The sequence below is a fragment of the Mus caroli genome, unplaced genomic scaffold (assembly GCF_978045245.1).
Source record: "Mus caroli unplaced genomic scaffold, Mus_caroli_1 scaffold_18, whole genome shotgun sequence".
Lineage (NCBI taxonomy): Eukaryota > Metazoa > Chordata > Mammalia > Rodentia > Muridae > Mus > Mus caroli.
This window is the reverse complement of record NW_028227273.1, coordinates 40978801-41002905: the sequence shown is the minus strand read 5'-3', so window position 1 is coordinate 41002905 and position 24105 is coordinate 40978801. Positions and strand designations below refer to the sequence as shown.

Here is a 24105-nt window from a genome sequence, read left to right as displayed (position 1 = left end):
TAAAGGCGTGTGCCACCACCGTCTGACTTAATCAAATTTTAAGAAGTAACGGGACTGAATAAAATTAAAATGTCACCAATATTCATTCCTTCTTTCTGGAAATGCAGGACTGTTTTCTTGGGATTGCTTTATTAATATGTGAAATGTGGACTTTTAAAGACTAATCAAATTACCATTTATTTGACTTTTGTTGCTAAGCATAAATAATTTTAGTCTTCTAAAAATGTTTTCTAAAGCATACATTAGTAATTTTGAACATGTCATACCTGACTATTATCCCAGTCTGGAGACTGGGTGGGTTAAGAGTGCATCCATGCCCACTGGAGATGAGCTGTTCCCCTGCACTTTCCCATGGAACAAGTGTACACACAGTCCTCATTTTCCTTTCTACTGCCGGAGGAGCACATGCATGTTATTAAAAATTAAGTTCAAAACACTCAAAATAATTCAGTATTAGAAACTTGATTCTACCATAGTCTCTTTTTGGAAGTCACACTGGGTGGCGAAATGCTCCCAACTCCATGGGTTTTGCCATTTAGGAAGTTCACACTGGAGCTCAGTTACTACAACACTGGCTTCTGGCTGGCTGTGCAGGCTCAGTAAGGCCTACTCCTCGTCCTCTGGCTGAGTTTGCACCAGGACTCTGTGGTTCATTCTTTGGCAGCTTTTTAGCTATTGCATAAATATTTCATTTACAATCATTGATGTCTTAGCTGATGTCTCCATGAATAATAAGCTGTTGTCATCTGCATAGGACTGTGCTTCCTGGAAGCCAATGGCTGTTTTATTTGCTAAGTCAACTTTGTTTCTTGACAAAACTATCACAATATTAGGACTTGCTTGCCTTTGAAGTTCTTTAACCCAATTTTTTGCTTTTGCAATGGATTCTGCATTTGTGATATCATATATAACTCTGGCTGCTTGTCCTTCTTGGTAGTACATTGGTGCTAGGCTATGATAGCGTTCTTGCCCGGCTGTATCCCATATTTCAAATTTTACTGTTTGGGTTAGAAAGGCAGCCCCAGAGGTACTCTCTTGAAATTCATAAAATTGGTCTTTCACAAAGCGAAGCACCAGGCTTTATTTGCCAACACCAGACTCTCCTAGAAGGACCAGTTTGAACTGGCATATTTTATTTCCAGTATTTGGCCCGTTGGGTCTTGTTGCTCCTCAATTAGCCATGTCCAAATCTTAAAGAAGTTCCTAAATTCAGATTCCTAAATGAACTTCCATGATACAAGGCATCAATTTTGTTTTCTTTCTGGAGAAAATACCTTCAACAATTTGACTTTGGAGCTGGGGACTGGAAGAGTGCTTGCCCAGCAAACAGCAAGCTCTGGGCCTCCTGTCATCAAGGCCATGCTGGCATGGAGATCAGATGCACCCCAGCTGAGTGGAGTCGCCTGCTGGCTACTTCTCACACTGGCCTGAGCTGGACTCCAAGCCACCCCTGCCTTGCTGCGTCTCCATCTTAGGCAGCTGGAGTCTTGAAGGCACAAGCAGACATCTGAGAGCAACATAACCTCAAAGTCAATAGGAAGATGGACCACCAAATAAAGCCTAGGTTTTTTCATCTCCAGGACAGCCACAGTAATGGACTTCTGACACCAAGGCTAGACAATAAAATGTTCTTCCCCAATCTGTGCCAATAACTGGTATACATGTGTCCAAATGCCAAGATTGTAGGAGACATTTCTCATTCAATGTATTGCAGTGGTTTTGTTGAAGGTATCTCAGATATTGAACATTTGATTTCTAGTGTGGGAATTTGTGGAATACAAGGAGGTGGAGCTTAGCTAGGAGAACTTAATCACGAGGGGAAAGAGATCATCTAATGTGTTTCAGCAGCCACCCAACGACCCATCTCTATAGAGAACAAACTACTCACAACACCATGGCTTCTGTGTCTCATGAAAGCCTGAGCACAAGCAAATCCTTCCTTCCTAGAACTGATTCAGGCCTGGGATTTGGTGCCAGCCATGAAAAAAATAACCAGAACACTGGGTGTGGTACACAAGTTGAGAAAAAACACTATCCATTCTGACAAGCCATGATTGGTTGGCTGCTTATGAGGACATCACAGAAACCATTATGAAGAATGCTAGTAACTAGTTGATAATAGTCACTGCCTGCATTTTCCTCTTCTTGTGTTTTGGAGTAGGTCTTGATGCCTTCAGAGCAGTTGGACTTAAAATTGACTCTGGTAGACTTGGAATCTCCAATCGCTTTTACTTTGGTATAGTGCGCTTGTTCCCCAGTTTGTTGATTTTGCTCCCAGGAGTTTATGTTGATTTCCATATATATATTTATATGCTTTATTTTTGTCTGAGGTTTGATGTGATGTTTGCATATGTTTGTCCCAGGGGTGGCACTATTAAGAGGTGTGACCTTTTTGGAGTGAATGTGGCCCTGTTAGAGTAGGTGGTGTATCACTGTGGGTGTGGGCTTTAATACCCTTGTCCTAGCTCCCTGGAAGCCAGTCTTCTGTCTGCCTTCAGGTGAAGATGTAGAACTCTTGGCTCTTCCTGTACCATACCTGCCTAGACATTGCCATGCTCCCACCGTGATGATAATGGACTGAACCTCTGAACCTATAAACCAATTCCAATTAAATATCATTCTTCTAAGAGTTGCCTTTGTCATGGTGTCTGTTCACAGCAGTAAAATCCTAATTAAAACGTTTGATTTCGGGACTGGAGAGATGGCTCAGAGGTTAAGAGCATTGTCTGTCTTTCCAGAGGTCCTGAGTTCAATTCCTGGCAAACTATATGATGGCTCACAACTACCTATAATGAGATCTGGTGCCCTCTTCTGTCCTGCAGGCATACATGCAGTACAGAACACTGTACCCATAATAAATAAGTCTTAAAAAAAAAAAAAAGGACCTTTGGTTTCTCTATGTCTTATCTCTTTCAATATTTACTATGAAAATTCCTAATAAACACTCACGTAGCTACTCTTTTTAATTTTCTTCTGTTATAACCTGGTTATAACATGTGTTACTGAGAAGCTGCTAAATTGATTTCCAGAGTGATTGGAGAAGTTTGCACTCCCAACGTAAATCCATACACACTAAATCTAATTAACCAGAAAGTAGGGAATCACCTTGAACTCATTGGTACAGGAGACATCTTTCTGATCAGAACATTCAGAGCTAAGGACTAAGATCAGCCATGAATAAATGGGACCTCATGAAACTAAAAAGCTGTAAAGCAACGGACACATTCAAAAGGACAAAACTGCCGGGCGTGGTGGCGCATCCCTTTGATCCCAGCACTCGGGAGGCAGAGGCAGGCGGATTTCTGAGTTCGAGGCCAGCCTGGTCTACAAAGTGAGTTCCAGGACAGCCAGGGATATACAGAGAAACCCTGTCTCGAAAAACCAAAAAAAAAAAAAAAAAAAAAAAAGGACAAAACTGGAGTCTACAGAATGGAAAAATATTTTCACCAATTCCATATCTGACAGAGGGCTGGTGTCCAAGATATATAAGGAAGCCAAGAAACTGGAAACCAACAAACTAAAGAATCTAGTTAAAAATGGTGTAGAGATCTAAACAGGGAATTCTCAGCACAGGAGTCTCTAGTGGCTGAGAAGCACTTAGGGAAATGTTCAACATCTGTAGCCATTGGGTAAATGCAAATCAAAATGATATTCCCATCATATACACTTTTCAGAATCAGTAAGTCCAAAGACACAAATGATAGCTCATGTTGTCACATATGTGGAGCAAGGGAAACACTTCTCTGTCTATGATGGGTTGGAAAATTGTACAGTCACTTTAGAAATCAATACAGCAGGTTCTCAGAAAATTGGGAATAAATCTACCTCAAGACCCAGGTATACCAATTCAGGCATATATCTAAAGGATATTCCACCAAACAACAAAAACACTTGGTCAAGTATATTCATAGCAGTTTTATTCATAAAAAGTAAGGAAGTGGTGGCACTCACCTTTAATCCCAGCACTTGTGTTGCAGAGGCAGGCAGATTTCTGAGTTTGAGGCCAGCCTGGTCTACAAAGTGAGTTCCAGGACATCCAGGGCTATACAGAGAAACCCTGTCTCGAAAACCCAACAATAACAACAAAAAAAGATAAGGAACTGGAAACAACCAAATTTCCTAACCAAAAAATGGATAAAGAAAATGCGGTGCCTTTATATAATGAAGTATTACTCAGCTGTTAAAAATGAGAACATCATGAAGTTTGCCAGCGAAAGGATATAAGTAGAAAAGAACATCCTGAGTGAGGTAGCCCAGACACAGAAAGACAAAAGTTGTATGTACTCACTCATAAATGGATATTATCTGTACGTAAAGGATAGCCATGCTAGAATCCACAGACCCCTAAAAGTAACACATGGGGGGCCCAATGGAGGACCAGACAATCTCACTCAAAAAGGGAAACCAAGAAGACATCACAGGTGAATGTAGAGAGGGGACTGGATAGGAGTGGGGTTAGGAATTGGAACAGGAGAGATCAGGATTGTGGACGCCCAAGGGAGAGAGTACTGGATGTGACACCTGGAATGAATGGGAGGAGCATACATTTCTGGAATGAGCTAGAAAGCTAGGGCAATGGAAACTTCCAAGAATCAATATGGTGACTCTAGTTGAGACTTTTACTAGTGGGTGTTTATGGAGCCTGAACTGACCAGCATCTGTAACCAGGCAAGACTTCCAGAGGAGCTATTGGGACACCAAGTCTGCCACTAAATCTTCAACCTACAATTTATCTTTCCTACTAGATGTGCTGGGGTAAAGGTGGTAAAGAAATCATGGCAGGGATGAACCACTGACTGGTCCATCTTGGGACCTGTGTCATGAGAGGGAATCCACTGATGACGCTGCCTAGCAGGTCACAAAACTGCCATGGTAGGTTGATATCCATAGGAGGCCCGCCCTTTTCTGAAGAGAAACAGGGAAGTGTGGAAGGTGATAATAAGAGAGAAGGTGGGAGGAAAGAAGGGAGGAGAGGAGGGATGGGAAACTGCAGTCAGGAAAGACAAGAAATAATAAACAATGTATGGTTTCGAAAACAAACCTTCTCACTGTGTAATTCTATTTGCCAAGAAACTGACTTACAATGACTTTTCACCATGACATTAATTTTATCTCACAATTTCTACTTATTTAGCATTGTGGTACACACCTGTATCCCAGCACTCAGGAGGGGGAGCAGTAGGATTCTAAGATTGAGACTAGTCTTGGGATATTGTTCTAACATAATTTGTATTGCTGATAGACATGATGACAAAAATCAATGTGAGGATGAGATTTTACTTGGGAACTTGTGATCAACGTCCATCATTTATGGAAGAGGGGAAGGAACTTAAAGAGGATGAAGGAAAAAACCTGCAGGAAAGTTGGATACTGACTTGCTCTTAATACTTGCTTGATTTTAGACTAGTACCTGGTTTACTGACAGTTCTGCACATCAGGCAGGCCCTACCGGGAAGTGAACTGCTGCAGTATTACATCCCCTTTGTGGGGCAAACCTGAAAAATACTGGTGAAGTATAATCTTCACAGCGGGAGAACTTTTTTGAGTCACTTAAGTCTACTATCATATCATCTGCAAATAGTGATATTTTGACTTCTTCCTTTCCAATTTGTATCCCTTTGGCCTCCTTTTGTTGTCTAATTGCTCTAGCTAGGACCTCAATCAAGTACTACATTGAACAAGTAGGGAGAGAGTATTCAGCCTTGAGTATTCCCTGATTTCAGGGGGATTGCTTCAAGTTTCTCTCCATTTAGTTTGATGTTGGCTACTGGTTTGCTGTATATTGCTTTTCTTTCTTTTTTTTTTTTGACAGTTATTTAGTTTTTATTCATAATCATAAACTTAACTTTGCAATCCAGCTAGACTTGAAGGGGAATGAGGAAAATATGGAACCCCAAGAACTTCAGTGAGAGCAGAGATTACAGGACATTGCGAGCAGATGGGGTAGGGATGCTCTCCTGAGCTACAGAAGGAATGGTTTGATGGGTAAAACGCCCGCAAGTCAAAAGAAATTAGAGTTGTCCACAGTCGGAAATGGTGATCTTCTTGCTGGTCTTGCCATTCCTGGACCCAAAACGCTCCATGGCTTCCACAATGTTCATGTCTTCTTTCACCTTCCCAAAGACCACATGCTTGCCATCCAGCCATTCAGTCTTGGCAGTGCAGATAAAGAAAACTGGGAACCATTTGTATTGGTCCAGCATTTGCCATGGACAAGATGCCAGGACCTGTGTGCTTCAGGAAGAAGTTCTCATCCTCAAACTTCTCTCCGTAGATGAACCTGCCGCCAGTGCCATAATGGCGTGTAAAGTCACTACCCTGGCACATGAATCCTGGAATAATTCTGTGAAAGGAGGAACCCTTATAGCCAAATCCTTTCTCTCCAGTGCTCAGAGCTCGAAAGTTTTCTGCTGTCTTTGGAACTTTGTCTGCAAACAGCTCGAAGGAGACGTGGCCCAAGGGCTCGTCATCGGCCGTGATGTCGAAGAACACGGTGGGGTTGACCATGGCTGCAGGAAGCGGCGAAAAGTGACAGTGGCGTCTGCAAAGCCTGCTTTTCTTATATTTAGGTATGCGCCTTGAATTCCTGATCTTTCCAAGACTTTTATCTTGAAGCTGTGTTGGAATTTTTTCAAATGCTTTCTCAGCATCTATCGAGATGATCATGTGGTTTTTGTCTTTGAGTTTGTTTATATAGTGGATTACGTTGATGGATTTCTATATATTGAATCATCCCTGCATTCCTGGGATGAAGCCTACTGGATCATGATGGATGATCGTTTTGATGTGTTCTTGGATTCAGTTTGAGAGAATTTTATCGAGTATTTTTGCATCAATATTCATAAGGGAAATTGGTCTGAAGTTCTGTTTCTTTGTTGGGTCTTTGTGTGGTTTAGGTATCAGAGTAATTGTGGCTTCATAGAACAAATTGGGTAGTGTTTCTTCTGTTTTTTTTTTTTTTTTTTGTTTGTTTGTTTGTTTGATAGTTTGAAGAGAACTGGCATTAGGTCTTCTTTGACAGTGTGATAGAACTGTGTAGTTAACACATCTGTTCCTGGGCTTTTTTTTTTTTTTGGACGAGAGCCTATTAATGACTGCTTCTATTTCTTTAGTGGTTATGGGACTGTTCAGATTGTTAATCTGATCTGGATTTAAATTTGGTACCTGGTATCTCTCTAGTAAATTGTCCATTACATTCATATTTTCCAGTTTTGTTGAGCATTGGCTTTTGTAGTAGGATATCATGATTTTTTTTTACTTCCTCAGTTTCTGTTATGTCTCCCTTTTCATTTATGATTTTGGTGACTTGGATACTGTCTCTGTGCACTGTGGTTAGTTTGGCTAAGGGTTTCTCTATCTTGATGAATTTCTTAAATAACCAGCAGCTGGTTTATCTGAATCTTTGTGTAGTTCTTTTTGTTTCTACTTGATTGTTCCCAGCCCTGTGTTTAATTATTTCCTGCCTTCTAGTTTTCTTGGTCTATTTGCTTTTTTTGTTGTTCTAGAGCTTTCAGTTGTGCTGTCAAGCTGCTAGTGTATCCTTTCTCCATATTTTTTTTGAGGCACCCAGAGCTATGGGTTTTCCACTTAGCACTTCTTCCATTGTGTCCCATATGTTTGGGTATGTTTTGGCTTCATTCTCATTAAACTCTAAAAAGTCTTTAATTTCTTTATTTCATCCTTGATCACGTTCTCATTGAGTAGAGTGTTTTTCAGCTTCCCTGTGTATGTGAGCTTTCTATTATTATTGTTGTTATTGAAGAGCAGTCTTAGTCCATGGTGATATGGTATGATGCATGGAATTATTTCAATCTTCTTCTATCTGTTTATGCCTGTTTTGGACCAAATATACTGTAAATTTTGGAGAAGGTACCTTAAGGAGCTGAGAAGAATGTATATTCTTTGTTTTAGGATAAAATGTTCTATAGATCTCTGTTAAATACATTTGGTTCATAACTTCTGCTAGTTTTACTGTGTTTCTATTTAGTTTCTATTTCCATGATCTGTCCATTGATGAGAGTGTGGAGTTGTAGTCTCCCACTATTATTGTGTGAGGTGCAATGTGTGGTTTGAGCTTTAGTATGGTTTCTTTTATGAATGTGGATGCCCTTGCATTTGGTGCTAAAATGTTCAGAACTAAGAGTTCATCTTGGTAGATTTTTTATTCTTTGATGAGTTTGAAATGTGCCCCTCCTTATCTTTTTTGTAAAATTTAGGTTGAAAGTCCGATTTTATTCAATATTAGAATGGCTGTGATAGCCTGTTTCTTGGGACCATTTGCCTGGAAAATTGTTTTCCAGCTGTTTATTCTGAGGTAGGGTCTGTCTTTGTTACTGAGGTGTGTTTCCTGTATGCAGCAAAAGGTTGGATCCTATTTACATAGCCAGTTTGTTAGTCTATGTCTTCTTATGGTGGAATTGATTCCATTTATGTCAAGAGGTATTAAGGAAAAGTGATTGTTGCTTCCTGTTTTTTTTCTTCTATTGTTGTTGTTAGAGTTGGAATTATGTTTATGTAGCTATAAACATAATTTTTTTAAAAGAAGATTATATTCTTGTGATTTCTAGGTGTAGTATCCCTCCCTGTGTTGGATTTTTCCCTTTATTATCTTTTGCATGAATGGATTTGTGTAAAGACATTGGGTAAATTTGTTTTTGTCATGGAATGTTTTTGTTTCTCCACCTATGGTAATTGAGAGTTTTGCCTGGTGTAGTAGTCCAGGCTGGCATTTGTGTTCTCTTAGGGTCTGTATGACATCCTCCCAGGATCTTCTAGCTTTCATAGTCACTGGCAAGAATCTGGTGTAATTCTAATAGGTCTGCCTGTATATGTTTCTTGACCTTTTTCTCTTACTGCTTTTAATATTCTTTGTTTTGTTCATTTGGTGTTTTGATTATTATGTGACAGGAGAAAATTCTTTTCTGGTCTACTCTATTTGAGTTCTGTCAGTTCCTTGCAGGATCATGGGCATCTCTTTTTTTTAGGTTGTGGAAGTTTTATCTATAGTATTGCTGAAGATATTAACTGCCCTTAAACTTGGGAATCTATGCTTTCTTCTATACCTTTATCCTTAGGTTTGGTCTTCACATTGTGACCTAGATTTCCTGGACATTTTGGGTTAGAAGTTTTTTGCATTTTCAAATTTCTGTGAGGCTTGTTTCAATGTTTCCTATGGTATCTTTTGCACCTGAGATTCTCTGTTCTATCTCTTTTTTTTTTTTTTTTTTTTGGTTTTTCGAGACAGGGTTTCTCTGTGTAGCCCTGGCTGTCCTGGCACTCACTTTGTAGACCAGGCTGGCCTCGAACTCAGAAATCCGCCTGCCTCTGCCTCCCGAGTGCTGGGATTAAAGGCGTGCGCCACCACGCCCGGCTTCTCTGTTCTATCTCTTGTATTCTATTGTAAATGCTCCCATCTCCGACAGCTGAACTCTTTCCTAGATTTTCTATCTCCAGAACTGCCTCCCTTTGTGATCTCTTTATTGTTTCTACTTCCATTTTAAGATCCTGGATGGTTTTGTTCAATTCCTTCAACTGTTTGGTTTTGTTTTCCTGTAATTCTTTAAGGGTTTTTTATGTTTCCTCTTTTATGGCTTCTACCTGTTTACTTCTGTTCTCCTGTATTTTTTTAAGGGAGGTATTTATGTCCTTCTTAAAGTCCTCTATCAGCATCATGAGATGTGGTTTTAAATCTAGTCTTGCTTCTCTGGTGTTTTGGGATATCAAGTACTTGCTGTTGTGGGAGAACTGTGTTCTGATGATGCCATGTTTTGTTTGTAAGGTTCTTGTGCTTGCAATTTGCCATCTGGTTATCTCTGGTTTTAGTTAATCTTGCTGTATCTGGCATGAGCTTGTCTCTCCTGTGGGCCTGTAAGCCTGTGGTCAGCACTCCTAGGGCACCAGCTCCCCCCTGGGCAGGACCTATATACAGAGGGCTGTGTAACTGCTCCACGTCCTCAGTGTAGATAGAGGCAGGAAGGACCCTGTCCTGCTCCTCCAGTGCCCCTGTGCACTCCTGTCTGCTGCCTAAGAGTGTAACTTCTGAGTCAGAAACTTTAGGGGTCCATCATGATACCATGTGTCCACTGGTTGTGTTTCCTGGAGGATGAAGATAATCTCCCTAGCTCTCAGAAGGTCTTCTTGCTGTTATGTTTCTGAAGGTGAAACTACAAAAAATTCCTGAGTGAAACTCATTGTCAGAGTATCTTTATTTTGTCCCAAATGGGAAACTGTATGTGTGGTAGGAGGCACAGTGTCTTGGTCCAGGTCTGTTGGTAGGAAGCTGTTTCTAGTCATAAGTTCACAGAGCTATTGCCAGGACAGCAGCAAGCCTATCTAGGCCAAGCTTGTCCCAGCAGTCAGAGGCCACTGGGCAAACCCTCCATGTGGTGTTTACCTCCTTAATGAACACAGGAAAGTAGATGGGCTAACTGCATGCCTATCTTGATTCTTAGGACAGCAGCAAAGCTGAACTTGCTGTTCTCTGTGTAGGCAGGAGGGCTTCTTCCTGGGGAATACAGGAATTTGTATAAACTTGCTCATTTCTCTAGAATGCACTGTGTCTTTCCTCACATCGGTAGATAATTTCTTATGTATCTTCCTTGTTAATGTGTCATGAAAGAGGCACAAATAGTTTAGACATATTCCAACATCACAGTGACTTAAACAATTACAGGAGAGAATCACTGGTTGCTCCTGTGTGTAGCTACACTGATGATTTTCAAGAAAATATGTTAGAATACCAAGGGCTCTCAGGCTGGTGGCGGCAAAATCCAAATAAGTAGAGAACAATTGAGAAGTTTTACTAACTGTAGCAAGTAAGAGCATTGAATTGACCTTGTTTGGAATGTAAAGTCTTCCTGGAACAGGGAACATGTACATATTTTCAGATATGCCATTAATATCATGAGGATGATCATTGAAGGAGGATAACACTATTAAACAGTGACAGTTTCATGTCATGGATCCCATGCTTTTTAGACTTAAATGAGAAGAGGCCATGGGGAGAGAAAGACAGACTGGTTGACTGTGAGGTTCATGGCCACTAGAATGGAACTTTACCCTGGCTGAGTAGAGAAACATGCTTAAGATTGCACTAGTGTTACTGAGAAAAGACAGGGACATGTCAGAGCAATTGTGGGATTGGAAATGCCCGGTACCCAAGTACACAGCTATGCTGATGTGCATGGCATGGGTAGTTCCCATTATGTTGAATTATGCCCCCTGTAAATCTGAGGCTAAACAAACTCTTCCCCCTACAAGTGATCCTTGTCTGCATTTGGATCACAACCATGAGAATACTTAGTATTATAGAAGTTGGGGGCAAGAAGGTGAGAGGAAATAAAAAAAAAAAAAAACACTGTGGAGTTTTGCAGAGCTGTCATTGGTCTCTTGCATATGACATCATAATGACACTTGGAAGCCAATACCAATAGCAAGCTGCTGCCTAAGGCTGGGTTTGTCCTTGTGCTTCAGAGAGGCAGTTGGTTGGTAGGAGAGCAGTTAAGACTCAGTTGCTTCCCACAGACTTGGCCTTTTTCCCAACTTGTTGGATTGGATATAGTGAGTTTGTTTTCTAGGTTTCAGTTTGGGCTTTTGGCATTCTTTATTCATTTATTTTTTGTTTATTTACATTATCGGTTTGTGTTTTGACTTATGTTTGTATGTTTTTTTCTTCATTTCAACTGTTATTCCTTTTACCAGGTTCATTTACTTGTCCTGTTTGCCTTTAACCTAGTTTAATTTAATTTCTTTATTTCTTGCTTGACCAAGTTATCACTAAGTAAAATGTTTTTCAGTTTTCATGTGCATGTAAGCGTTCTATTTTTTTTTTTTTCTTGAAGACCAGCCTTAGTCCCTGATGGTGTACTAGGATGCATGGGATTATTTCAATCTTCTTCAATCTGTTGAGGCCTGTTTTGGACCAATTATACTGTCAATTTGGGAGAAGGTACCGTGAGGTGTTGAGAAGAAGTTATATTATTTTGTTTTAGGATAAAACATTCTATAGATATCTGTTAAATCCATTTGTTTCATAACTTCGTTGGTTTTAATGCATCTCTGTTTAGTTTCTGTTTCCATGATCTGCCCATTGATGAGAGTAGGGTGTTAAAGTCTCTCACTATTATTGTATAATGTACAATGTGTGCCTTATCTTAGTAAGGTTTCTTTTATAAATGTGGATGCCCTTGAATTTGGATTATAGATATTCAGAACTGAGAGTTCATCTTGGTATATTTTTTTCTTTGATGAGTTTGAAGTGTGTCCCTCCTTAACTTTTTTTGTTAAGTTTAGGTTGAAAGTCGATTTTATTCAATATTAGAATGGCTACTCCAGCCTGTTTCTTGGGACCATTTGCCTGGAAAACTGTTGTCTAGCTATTTATTCTGAGGTATTGTCTGTCTTTGAGGTGGGTTTCCTGTATGAAGCAAAAAGTTGGTTCTTATTTGCATAGTCAGTTTGTTATTCTATGTCTTTTATTGAGGAATTGAGTCCATTGATGTTAAGAGATATTAAGGAAAAGTGATTGTTGCTTATTGTTTTTTTTATTGTTAGAGTTGGAATCATATTTATGTAGCTATCTTCATTTTGGTTTGTTAAAGGAAGATTGTTTTCTTGCTATTTTTAGGGCATAGTTTCCCTCCTTATGTTGGAGTTTACCCTTTATTATTCTTAGTATGGCTGGATTTATGTAAAGATATTGGGTAAATTTGTTTTTGTCATGGAATATCTTTGTTTCTCCATCTATGGTAATTGAGAGTTTTGCCCAGTGTAGTAGTCCAGGCTGGCATTTGTATTCTCTTAGGGTCTGTATGACATCTTCCCAGGATCTTCAGGCTTTCATAGTTTCTAGCCAGAAATCTGATATAATTCTGATAGGTCTGTCTTTATGTTACTTGACCTTTTTCTCTTACTGCTTTTAATATTCTTTCTTTGTTTTGTGCATTTGGTGTTTTGATTATTATGTGACAGGAGAAATTCCTTTTCTGGTCCAATCTATTTGAGTTCTGTAGGCTACTTTTGTGTTCATGGGCATCTCTTTGTTTAGTTTGGGGGAGTTTTCTTCTATAATTTTGTTGAAGATACTTACTGGCCCTTAAATTTGCGAATCTTTGCTTTCTTCTATACCTTTTATCCTTAGGTATGGTCTTCTGATGGTGTCCTGGATTTTCTAGATATTTTGGGTTAGGAGTTTTTTGCATTTTGAATTTCCTTTGACTGTTCTTTCAATGTTTTCTATGGTATCTTCTGCACCTGAGATTCTCTGTTCTTTCTCTTGTATTCTGTTTTTAATGCTAATGTCTATGACTCCTGAACACTTTCCTAGGTTTTCTATCTCCTGAACTGCCTCCCTTTGTGATTACGTTATTGTTTCTACTTCCATTTTAACATCCTGGATTGTTTTGTTCAATTTCTTCAACTGTTTGGTTGTCTTTGTGTAATTCTTTACGGGGTTTTTGTGTTTCCTCTTTAATGACTTTTACCTGTTTATACTAGAGTTCTCCATTATTTCTTTAATGGAGTTATTTATGTCCTTCTTAAAGTCCTTTATTAGCATCATGAAAAGTGGTTTGAAACCCAATCTAGCTTTTTTGGTGTTTTGGGGTACCAAGTACTTGCTGTTATGGGAGAACTGTGTTCTGAAGATGGCATGCAGCCTTGGCTTGTGTTGGTAAAATTCTTGTGCTTGCATTTAGCCATCTGGTAATCTCTGGTGTTAGTTGGTCTTGCAGTCTCTGGAATGGGCTTGTCCCTCTTGTTAGCCCCTAAGCCTGTGTAAGCATTTTTTGGAGACCAACTCTCCTCTGGCAGCACCTGTACAGAGAGGGCTGTGGACATGACCCAACTCCTGGTGCACATGGAGGCAGGATGGACCCTGTCCCAGCTCCTCCACTGCCCCTGTGCACTCCTTCCTGTCTGCTCCCCAAGAGTGTAACATCTGAGTCAGAAACTTTAGGGGTCCATCATGATACCATGTGTCCACTGGTTGTGTTTCCTGGAGGATGAAGTAAATCTCCCTAGCTCTCAGAAGGTCTTCTTGCTGTTATGTTTCTGAAGGTGAAACTACAAAACATAATTCCTGAGTGAAACTCATTGTAAGAGTATCTTTATTTTGTCTCAAATGGGAAACTCTAAGTGGGGTAGGAGGCACAGGGTCATGGTCCAGGTCTGTTGGTAGGAAGCTGTTTCTAGTTATATGTCCATAGAATTATTGCCAGGACAGCATCAAGACTATCCAGGTCAAGCTTGTCCCAGCTGTCAGAGGCCACTGGGCAAACCCTCCACATGTCTACCTCCTGAATGAACACAGGAAAGTAGATGGGCTTGTTGCATGCCTATTTTGATTCTCAAGACATCAGCAAAGCTGAACTTGCTGTTCTCTGTGTAGGCAGGAGGGCTTCTTCCTGGGGAATACAGGAATTTGTATAAACTTGCTCATTTCTCTAGAATGCACTCTGTCTTTCCTCACATCGGTAGATAATTTCTTATGTATCTTCCTTGTTAATGTGTCATGAAAGAGGCACAAATAGTTTAGACATATTCCAACATCACAGTGACTTAAACAATTACAGGAGAGAATCACTGGTTGCTCCTGTGTGTAGCTACACTGATGATTTTGAAGAAAATATGTTAGAATACCAAGGGCTCTCAGGCTGGTGACGGCAAAATCCAAATAAGTAGAGAACAATTGAGAAGTTTTACTAACTGTAGCAAATAGAAGGATTGAATGGGCCTGTTTTTAATGCAAAGTCTTCCTGGAACAGGGAACATGTACATATTTTCAGATATGCCATTAATATCATGAGGATGATCATTGAAGGAGGATAACACTATTAAACAGTGACAGTTTCATGTCATGGATCCCATGCTTTTTAGACTTAAATGAGAAGAGGCCATGGGGAGAGAAAGACAGACTGGTTGACTGTGAGGTTCATGGCCACTAGAATGGAACTTTACCCTGGCTGAGTAGAGAAACATGCTTAAGATTGCACTAGTGTTACTTAGAAAAGACAGGGACATGTCAGAGCAATTGTGGGATTGGAAATGCCAGGTACCCAACTACATAGCTATGCTGATTATGTTGAATTATGCCCCCTTTAAATCTGAGGCTAAACAAACTCTTCTTCCTACAAGCAAATTCTTGTCTGCATTTGATCACAACCATGAGAATACTTAGCATTATAGACGTTTGGTTCAAGAATGTGAGAGGAAATATATTTAAAAAATACTGTGGGGTTTTGCAGAGCTGTTGTTTTCTTGCATGTAACATCATAATGAGACTTTGCAAGGAATGTTAGATATCAAACAATAACAAGTTGCTGCCTAGGCTGAGTTTGTCCTTGTGCTTCAGAGAGGCAGTTGGTTGGTGGGAGAGCAGTTGGACTCTGTTGTTTCTCACAAACTTGGCCTTTTCCCCAACTTGTTGGGCCTGGATATAGTGAGTTATACAATTTTTTTCTAGGTTTTCAGTTTGGACTTTTGGCATTTAGTGGTCATTTATTTTTTATTTATTTACATCATTTGTGTTTTAACTTATGTTTGTATGCTCATTTTCTTCATTTTTCGCTGTTAATCCTTTTATTAAGTTCATTTACTTGTCCTGTTTGCCTTTGTTCTTGTCTATTTTATACCTTCGGTGGTATATATTAACTGTACACAATGAGGAAATCATCTTGACTTCACATAACTGCTTCTACTGCCTTTGAATACTCTTTATCTGCCTTATTTCACTTCCCCACCCATTGGATGTGATAAGTACTTCTCATTTTATAAGGGTTCAGTTCCACTGCCTACTCATGACCTCTAGAATACAGAGTGTGACACTTGTGTTTGTGCATTTGGCATGTTTGTAATCACACTTCCCTAGTTCCATGTGTTTTCCTGAAAGAGGTATTCCACTCTAGATATTGCCCCATGATGAAAAGAATTTGAAAGTGTGTCTTCCCTCAGTATTACAGACTACTGAAATTCTTGCCAATTCTTGATGCTAGTTGTTAAGACTGCAATATTGTTTTGCAGTTTGTTATTTTGGCCCTTTGAATTCATATTTGGTGTTACTTATTTCAGTTTATATTCATGTTTATGTTTATATACACACTTATATTTTTACTTTCTTTGATTCTTCTCTCATTTAATATATCCTAACAGCATTCTCACCTCCCTCTTTCCTCCCCTTTTTGCCATTACCTCCTCTGTCTCCCAAATTTACTCTCCCTGTTTCCTTCAGAAAGGATCAGTCCTCCCAGAGATAGTGACCGAACATGGCAGACTAGGTAAAAGAAGATTTTGTTAATAATGTTGGATTTTCTCTGAGGGTTAATTAGTACCTATATTGTCACTTTCTTCACTAATTATGACCCCATTATTTTTTTCAAGACAGGGTTTCTCTGTGTAGCCCTAGCTGTCCTGGAATTCACCCTGTAGACCAGGCTGGTGTTGAACTCAGAAATCCTCTTGTCTCTGTCTCCCAAGTACTGGAATTAATGGTGTGTAAAACACTGTCTGGCTTAGAGTCAATTTTTATTTTGCAACACTGTTTTTTTTTTCCTTCATTACTTTTTCCTTGTATAAAACATATATATTTTTATTTTTAACTTATTCCCTTTACCTCCTGCTTACTGTCTCCTCCTGGTTACCCCCTCCCACAATGTTGCCTCCCACCATCTTCCCCTTTCCTTTGAGTGTGTAGTCTCTCAGGGTTTCCCCCACTCTGCTACATCAAGTCTCTGCAGTCCTAGATACATTCTCTCCCACTGAGGCCAGACAAAGCACCCCAGGCTAGAAGAATATATCTCATGTACAGGCAACAGCTTTTAGGATAGCCCCACTCAAGTTTTTCATGACCCCCATGAAGATCAAGCTGCACAGTTGCTGCATATGTGGGTGAGGCCTAGTTCCAACTGCATATACTCTTTGGTTGGTGGTTCAGACTATGAGAGCCCCAAGGGTTCAAGTTACTAGATTCTGTTGTTACTCTCTTGGAGTTCCCGTCCCCCATTCTTCCATAAGAGTCCCCAAGCTCCATCCTCTGTTTGGCTGTGGATGTCTACATTGGTCTGAGTCAGCAGCTAGGTGGAGCCTCTCAGAGGACTACTATACTAGAATCCTGTCTAGCTTAATTACCCTCAATGTGTATGGTATACATGATATGTATTAGTATTCTTAATATATTATGTGTTATACAATATGATATGGTAATTACTTAAATCATTGTGTATAGTAATTTATTATTGGAAACTATAGTTATACTATTTATGATTATAAATTATGGTATATTATATGCTGAGATTGTAATAGTCATAATTACAAAATAAGTATAATACACTGCACTAAATTTATATTGCACTTAAGTATGTTACACATTAGCCATTTCACTTTACATTTACTATACATACCAATCTGCCTACTTTTCCTCCCAATACCCCCTCATATATATCTTCTCCCAATTCTGCTCCAGGTGTTGGGAACACACATGAAGACCAAGCTGTACCTTTGTTACATATGTGTACTGGGAGTGGCAGACACCTAGGTCCAGTCCATATTCTATCTTGGATTGGAGGTTCAATCTCTGAGAAACCCCAAGGCATGCATATCATGGACTTTGATCATTATCTCCTCAACATTTCCTTCTGTCCACCATGTGTTTGTACTGATAGTATGACTTTTTTAAAGGCTCAGGCTCCTTCCTCCTAACCCACAAGAGGCAAAAATGTAACCCATTTCTGCTTGTGGAACTGCTTTCTTTCAAGTCAAACTATGTCTACTAGCAGTGACTTTCCTCATCCCTCAAGAGTTCACTGGTCATAGTGTTCAGTATGTAGTCTTCTCCAGAGACCCCTTATAGGCTATGCTGCTGTTCATTTTCTTTGTTACATGCTGTCCTTTCATTCTGGATGAGGCCATTTAGATTGTGAATGAAGGGCTGTGTAGTCTCTTCCTAAAATGGATGTGAATTATGAAGCAGGAACAATTTTTTCTAATTTCAAAGTTTACACATATCTAAATTCTCCTTTTATATTTTCTAATTTCTAGAAGCATAAAAATTGAAGCATCTCTGAAAGATCAACTGGATTGTAGTCATAGTAGAGTATGTGTAGAATATCAGTTTATTGTTTTATGTTCTTCAAATTGTATCAGGTCTCACTTGATCAGTTATGTGAACAGTTTGCATGGTGGTCTTGAAAATAACAGCTAATTATTGCTGTGATCTCAGTGTTTCACTTTGCATGTCCCCTTCACTGAAATCATCTCTGACCTTTACTCAAATTCCTCCTCTACTTGTTTGTGGTTGGGATCCTCTGGCATTTATATACCCTTGAGGATCATCATTGGGTTGTTTGGTAGATCTCGGAATTCATGATAGAGAATTCATTCTAAAATTGCATTAATTTTTATTTCTAGCCTCATATATTCCTGGTTCTATATGAGAGTAGGTGGTTGAACTTGAGCGAAACATCATGGCCAGCCACATGGAAGAGAACATCCTTGAAAAGGATTTCAGGATGTTGTTATCTCTGGGTTGTGGTTCATTCTCAGAGGTAAAGCTTGCCTGCCACCTTCCCACACGTATAAGGGTGGCTGTCAAGGTCTTTGAGAAAAACATCAACAGTGTGACTGACATCACTTCAGAGGTGAAACTTCTTCAATCTTTAGAACACAGGAACATTGTTCGATTTTTTCACATGATTGACACACTGCCAACAACTTATGTGATCATGGAGTATGTGGCAGGAGAGGACCTTGAGAAGTGCCTCAGGGCACTGGGTTGTTTGAAAGAGGAGGAGGCTAGACCTATTTTCCAGCAGGTCGTGTCAGCAGTTCACTTCCTCCACCAAAGACACATTGCACATCGAGATATTAAACTAGAAAACATTCTGGTCGATGCGGCAGGAAATGCAAAGCTTTGTGACTTTGGCATGGCGATTAAAACCACAGAAGGGAAGATGTTGAAGGGGACCTGTGGCTCCTTACTCTATATGGCCCCAGAGATCTTGGCAAGGAAACCCTATGATGGGCTGGCAGTTGACATGTGGAGCTTGGGCATTGTCCTCTATGTTCTGGTCACAGGGCACTTTCCATATGTAGAAGCCACCATTGAGTATATGCACAGGATCATCACTACTACAATGTGTCATTCCATTCCTAAACACTTGTCAATTCTGTGTCACATTATCATTGCTCGGTTACTCATGGTCCCTACATGGTACAGGATGACAATACATCAGCTTGTGGAACAACCGTGGCTGGGCCACATTCAAGATCATGGACTGGTTGCCACAAAAGAAATCCTTCCCAGGATCGTGAACACAATGTGCACTATTGGCTATACCTGTGAAGAGATTGTGTCATCCTTAACACATAGGCGACTCAAAGATGAAATAATAGCAACATTTAATATTTTAAAATTCCAACTGATCTATGGGGACAGCCATCAGCAGGTGGAGAAGCACTGGGCAAATAGCAGCCCTTCAGGTGCCCTTTTCCCCCTTCCCCACTTGAAGAGGAGAGCCAGTGAACCTACCCTTTCAACCTGTATAGAAGCTAGGAAGAGTCACTTTCAGGATGAGAGTGTGGAAAGAAGAAGCAAGAGTTGCAGAAGTTACCCCATACTCACCAAAAGCTCCTGCACAGAGAGGATGCCCAATTCAGATGACCCAGTGCCAGAAAGTGATGCTCTGACAGCTGATGTCACTAACAGTGCTACCGGGGATATTGTAGTCAACGGAGATTCCACGGACAGCATGCTTGGTGAGCCAGTCTCTCCAGTATCAGCCCACGCTGGCCCCACAGCTTCTAGATCTAGGTCAACCACAGTTTGGAAACAAAATTCCCGTGCTCTGAAAGCACCATGCTGTTGCTGCTGCTGCTGTCTGCCCTCCCCATGGTGAGCTCAAATTCCTTTGTTAGGTACAGCAAAGAAAAGATAGGATAGTGAGGTCCCTTAGGAAACAAGCTGAATTGGCTGCCCAGATTTATAATTTCAATGTGGTTAGGATATGCTATTTAATATCTATTGCAAATGACAAGATGGACCCTCTTATAGGGCAAGATCATAAGGTGTCTATCATATTATATGGCAAAATTCCACAGCTTTGCCCTCATTTAAATGTCTGGAGAGTTGAGTCACAAGCAGATAGTGTAGAATGGGGCAGAGTGGGTTTGAAGAGACCAAGTACAACTTGGGTAAATGTTGGAGAACATACCGTGAGAAAGCAAGCGTTTCACAGTCTCCCACCCTAACAAGCCAAATGGCCTTGTGCTATGGAGCCGGTCATAGCCCCCTCCTCCCTATTCCCTTCCCGGTACCATAGGCTGTGAAAGCTTAATTATAATTCCCTCTTCCTTATCTCTTCCTGACTCCCAAGACTTCCAAGGACATGAGTTATGTGCTGAGCCTGGCCTGACACCCAAGGCTGTCAAGGAGGATCCACATTCCGGAGATAAGACACAGAGTGCCTGCCGCCTGAGGCCTGACTTCGGCCTTCATGTCCCCAGATGCCCACTTCTTTGTTCTTTGTTAATTCCCCTTAAACCCCTCCCTAATACCCTCACTGTATGCTTAAAACCCGATGTTTCAGCCTAATAAACTGAGACCTTGATAGGAACTTCTTCTTGGTCTCGGCTCCTCCTTTCCCTCCCTCCCATTTTCTCCCAGTTTTGTGGTCCCCCCCATACCCACGAATAACTAGGTCTTGCTGGATGGGACAGGTAAAGGGGGAAACTTCACAGAGGAAAAAGGAGGGTGAGAGCTTTGGCAGATCAGATCAGGTCAGTGCTGAAAAAAGTCCTGTCTCTGTCAAGGTCACTAATAGATGCACTTTCTTATTTCTTTTTGCTTTGAAGTGGGGAAACCGAAATGGACTAGGAGAATTTCAGCCTTATTGAAGAGAGACTCCACAGCAGAAAGCCAGGACTGAACTCCATGGTGCTGTGTTCCTCCAATACAGGGCATCAGGCTTCTGTGTCTCTCTCACCCTTTGGTCTGAACTGTCAGTGTGCATCTCCTTCATCTTACTCCAGCCCCATCACTGCTTGCTGGACAGAAAAGTGGGCATGAGGAACATCTACCTGATGAGGCTGTTCTTCCTCAGCTTTGAATGTGCTGTAGCACTAGTGCCCACAGCATCTAAAACAGATGCATCCACTACCAGAAATGACGTGTCTTCTGACATAAGGAGCCTCATCATCTTGGTCACTTTATCCCCTCCATCATATTACCTGACTGTCTTTTGGGAAGAACTTCAAGAAACATGTACATCCCCTGGGAGGAGTGAGACAGGTGAAAGTGGGTTATAGGAACAATTGGCAAATGGAATGGAGTGGGTAAAAAGAAATGAGAGGGGTGTAGAATGAGGAATAGATTCTGTTCTTAAATCAGCATGAAAGAGATGCTTGTGTTGGCCTAAGGCAGAAGTCTGGGCAATCAAGAGCACTCATAAACTTCTTATGGAGTACAGCATGGGAGGTAGATTAGCTTGGCCAGCCACAAGAAAAGGGCCTGCACTGATGGTTCCTTGCATGGGTTAAGGCATAGAAACAGGATGCTCTCTTGAAACATCATCATCCTGTTCTCTGTGGCTGAGCTATCATGAGGCAGAAAAAAGAGGCAGCCCTATTGGTCAGTTGAGTCCATCCTCCTCAATACTGATCAAGTCTGTGTTCAATGTCTGTAACAGAGGCCCTTCATGATTCTTTTTTTTTTATATATATATTTTTTATTAGGTAATTTCCTCAATTACATTTCCAATGCTATCCAAAAAGTCCCCAATACACTCCTCCCCCCAGTCCCCCACCCACCCACCCACCCCCACCCCTTGGCCCTGGCATTCCCCTGTACTGGGGCATATAAAGTTGGCAAGTCCAATGGGCCTCTCTTTCCAGTGATGGTCTACTAGGCCAACTTTTGATACAAATGCAGCTAGAGACAAGAGCTCTGGGGTACTGGTTAGTTCATAATAATGATCCACCTATGGGGTTGCAGTTCCCTTTAGCTCCTTGGGTACTTTCTCTAGCTCCTCCATTGGGGGCCCTGTGATCCATCCAATAGCTGACTGTGAGCATCCACTTCTGTGTTTGCTAGGCCCCGGCATTGTCTCACAAGAGACAGCTATATCTGGGTCCTTTCAGCAAAATCTTGCTAGTGTATGCAATGGTGTCAGCGTTTGGAAGCTGAATATGGGATGGATCCCTGGATATGGCAGTCTTTAGATGGTCCATCCTTTCTTCACAGCTCCAAACTTTATCTCTGTACCTCTTTCCATGGGTGTTTTGTTCCCAATTCCAAGAAGGGGCACAGTGTCCACACTTTGGTCTTCGTTCTTCTTGAGTTTCATGCGTTTAACAAATTGTATCTTATATCTTGGGTATCCTAAGTTTTTGGGCTAATATCCACTTATCAGTGAGTACATATTGTGTGAGTTCCTTTGTGAATATGTTACCTCACTCAGAATGATGCCCTCCAGATCCATCCATTTGCCTAGGAATTTCATAAATTCATTCCTTTTAATAGCTGAGTAGTACTCCATTGTGTAAATGTACCACATTTTCTGTATCCATTCCTCTGTTGAGGGGCATCTGGGTTCTTTCCAGCTTCTGGCTATTATAAATAAGGCTGCTATGAACATAGTGGAGCATGTGTCCTTCTTACCGGTTGGAACATCTTCTGGATATATGCCCAGGAGAGGTATTGCTGGATCCTCTGGTAGTATTATGTCCAATTTTCGGAGGAACCGCCAAACTGATTTCCAGAGTGGTTGTACCAGCTTGCAATCCCACCAACAATGAAGGAGTGTTCTTCTTTCTCCACATCCTCACCAGCATCTGCTGTCACCTGAATTTTTGATCTTAGCCATTCTGACTGGTGTGAGGTGGAATCTCAGGGTTTTTTTGAGTTGCATTTCCCTGATGATTAAGGATGTTGAACATTTTTTCAGGTGCTTCTCTGCCATTCGGTATTCCTCAGGTGAGAATTCTTTGTTCAGTTCTGAGCCCCATTTTTTTTTTCAAGTTTATTTTTTTTTTTGATTTTTAATATTTTTATTACATATTTTCCTCAATTACATTTCCAATGCTATCCCAAAAGTCCCCCATAGCGCCCCCCACTTCCCTACCCACCCATTCCCATTCTTTTGGCCCTGGCATTCCCCTATATTGGGGCATATAAAGTTTGCAAGTCCAATGGGCCTCTCTTTCCATTGATGGCCGACTAGGCCATCTTTCGATACATATGCAGCTAGAGACAAGAGCTCCGGGGTTCTGGTTAGTACATCATGTTGTTCCAACAATAGGGTTGCAGATCCCTTTAGCTCCTTGGGTACTTTCTCTAGCTTCTACATTGGGAGCCCTGTGATACATCCAATAGCTGACTGTGAACATCCACTCCTGTGTTTGCTAGGCCCCGGCATCGTCTCACAAGAGACAGCTATATTTGGGTCCTTTCAGCAAAATCTTGCTAGTGTATGCAATGGTGTCAGCGTTTAGAAGCTGATTATGGGATGGATCCCTGGATACGGCAGTCTCTAGATGGTCCATCCTTTCATCACAGCTCCAAACTTTGTCTCTGTAACTCCTTCCATGGGTGTTTTGTTCCCCTGAGCCCCATTTTTTAACGGGGTTATTTGATTTTCTGGAGTCCACCTTCTTGAGTTCCTTATATATATTGGATATTAGTCCCCTATCTGATTTAGGATAGGTAAAGATCCTTTCCCAATCTGTTGGTGGTCTTTTTGTCTTATTGACGGTGTCTTTTGCCTTGCAGAAGCTTTGCAACTTTATGAGGTCCCATTTATTGATTCTCGATCTTACAGCGCAAGCCTTTGCTGTTCTATTCAGGAATTTTTCCCCTGTACCCATATCTTCGAGGCTTTTCCCTACTTTCTCCTCTATAAGTTTCAGTGTCTCTGGTTTTTTTTTTTCTCTCTCTTTTTTTTTAATATTTTTATTACATATTTTCCTCAATTACATTTCCAATACTATCCCAAAAGTCCCCCATAGCGCCCCCCACTTCCCTACCCACCCATTCCCATTCTTTTGGCCCTGGCATTCCCCTATATTGGGGCATATAAAGTTTGCAAGTCCAATGGGCCTCTCTTTCCATTGATGGCCGAC

General features: G+C 40.8%; 1 protein-coding gene and 2 pseudogenes across 1 annotated transcript; 1 reads left to right on the top strand and 2 right to left on the bottom strand.

Moving 5' to 3' along the window:
* Window positions 1-217: 217 nt before the first annotated feature.
* On the bottom strand, window positions 218-1182 carry LOC110284100 (ras-related protein Rab-5A pseudogene; annotated as a pseudogene).
* A 4604-nt stretch (window positions 1183-5786) lies between these two features.
* LOC110283973 (peptidyl-prolyl cis-trans isomerase A pseudogene) lies at window positions 5787-6534 on the bottom strand (annotated as a pseudogene).
* Window positions 6535-11494: 4960 nt separating this feature from the next.
* LOC110284081 (putative sperm motility kinase W) lies at window positions 11495-20563 on the top strand. The gene is made up of 3 exons (XM_021149679.2): window positions 11495-11559; window positions 18400-19882; window positions 20364-20563. Coding segments are annotated over exons 2-3 (1428 nt in total). The 5' UTR covers window positions 11495-11559; window positions 18400-18455; the 3' UTR covers window positions 20365-20563.
* The last annotated feature ends 3542 nt before the right edge of the window (window positions 20564-24105 follow it).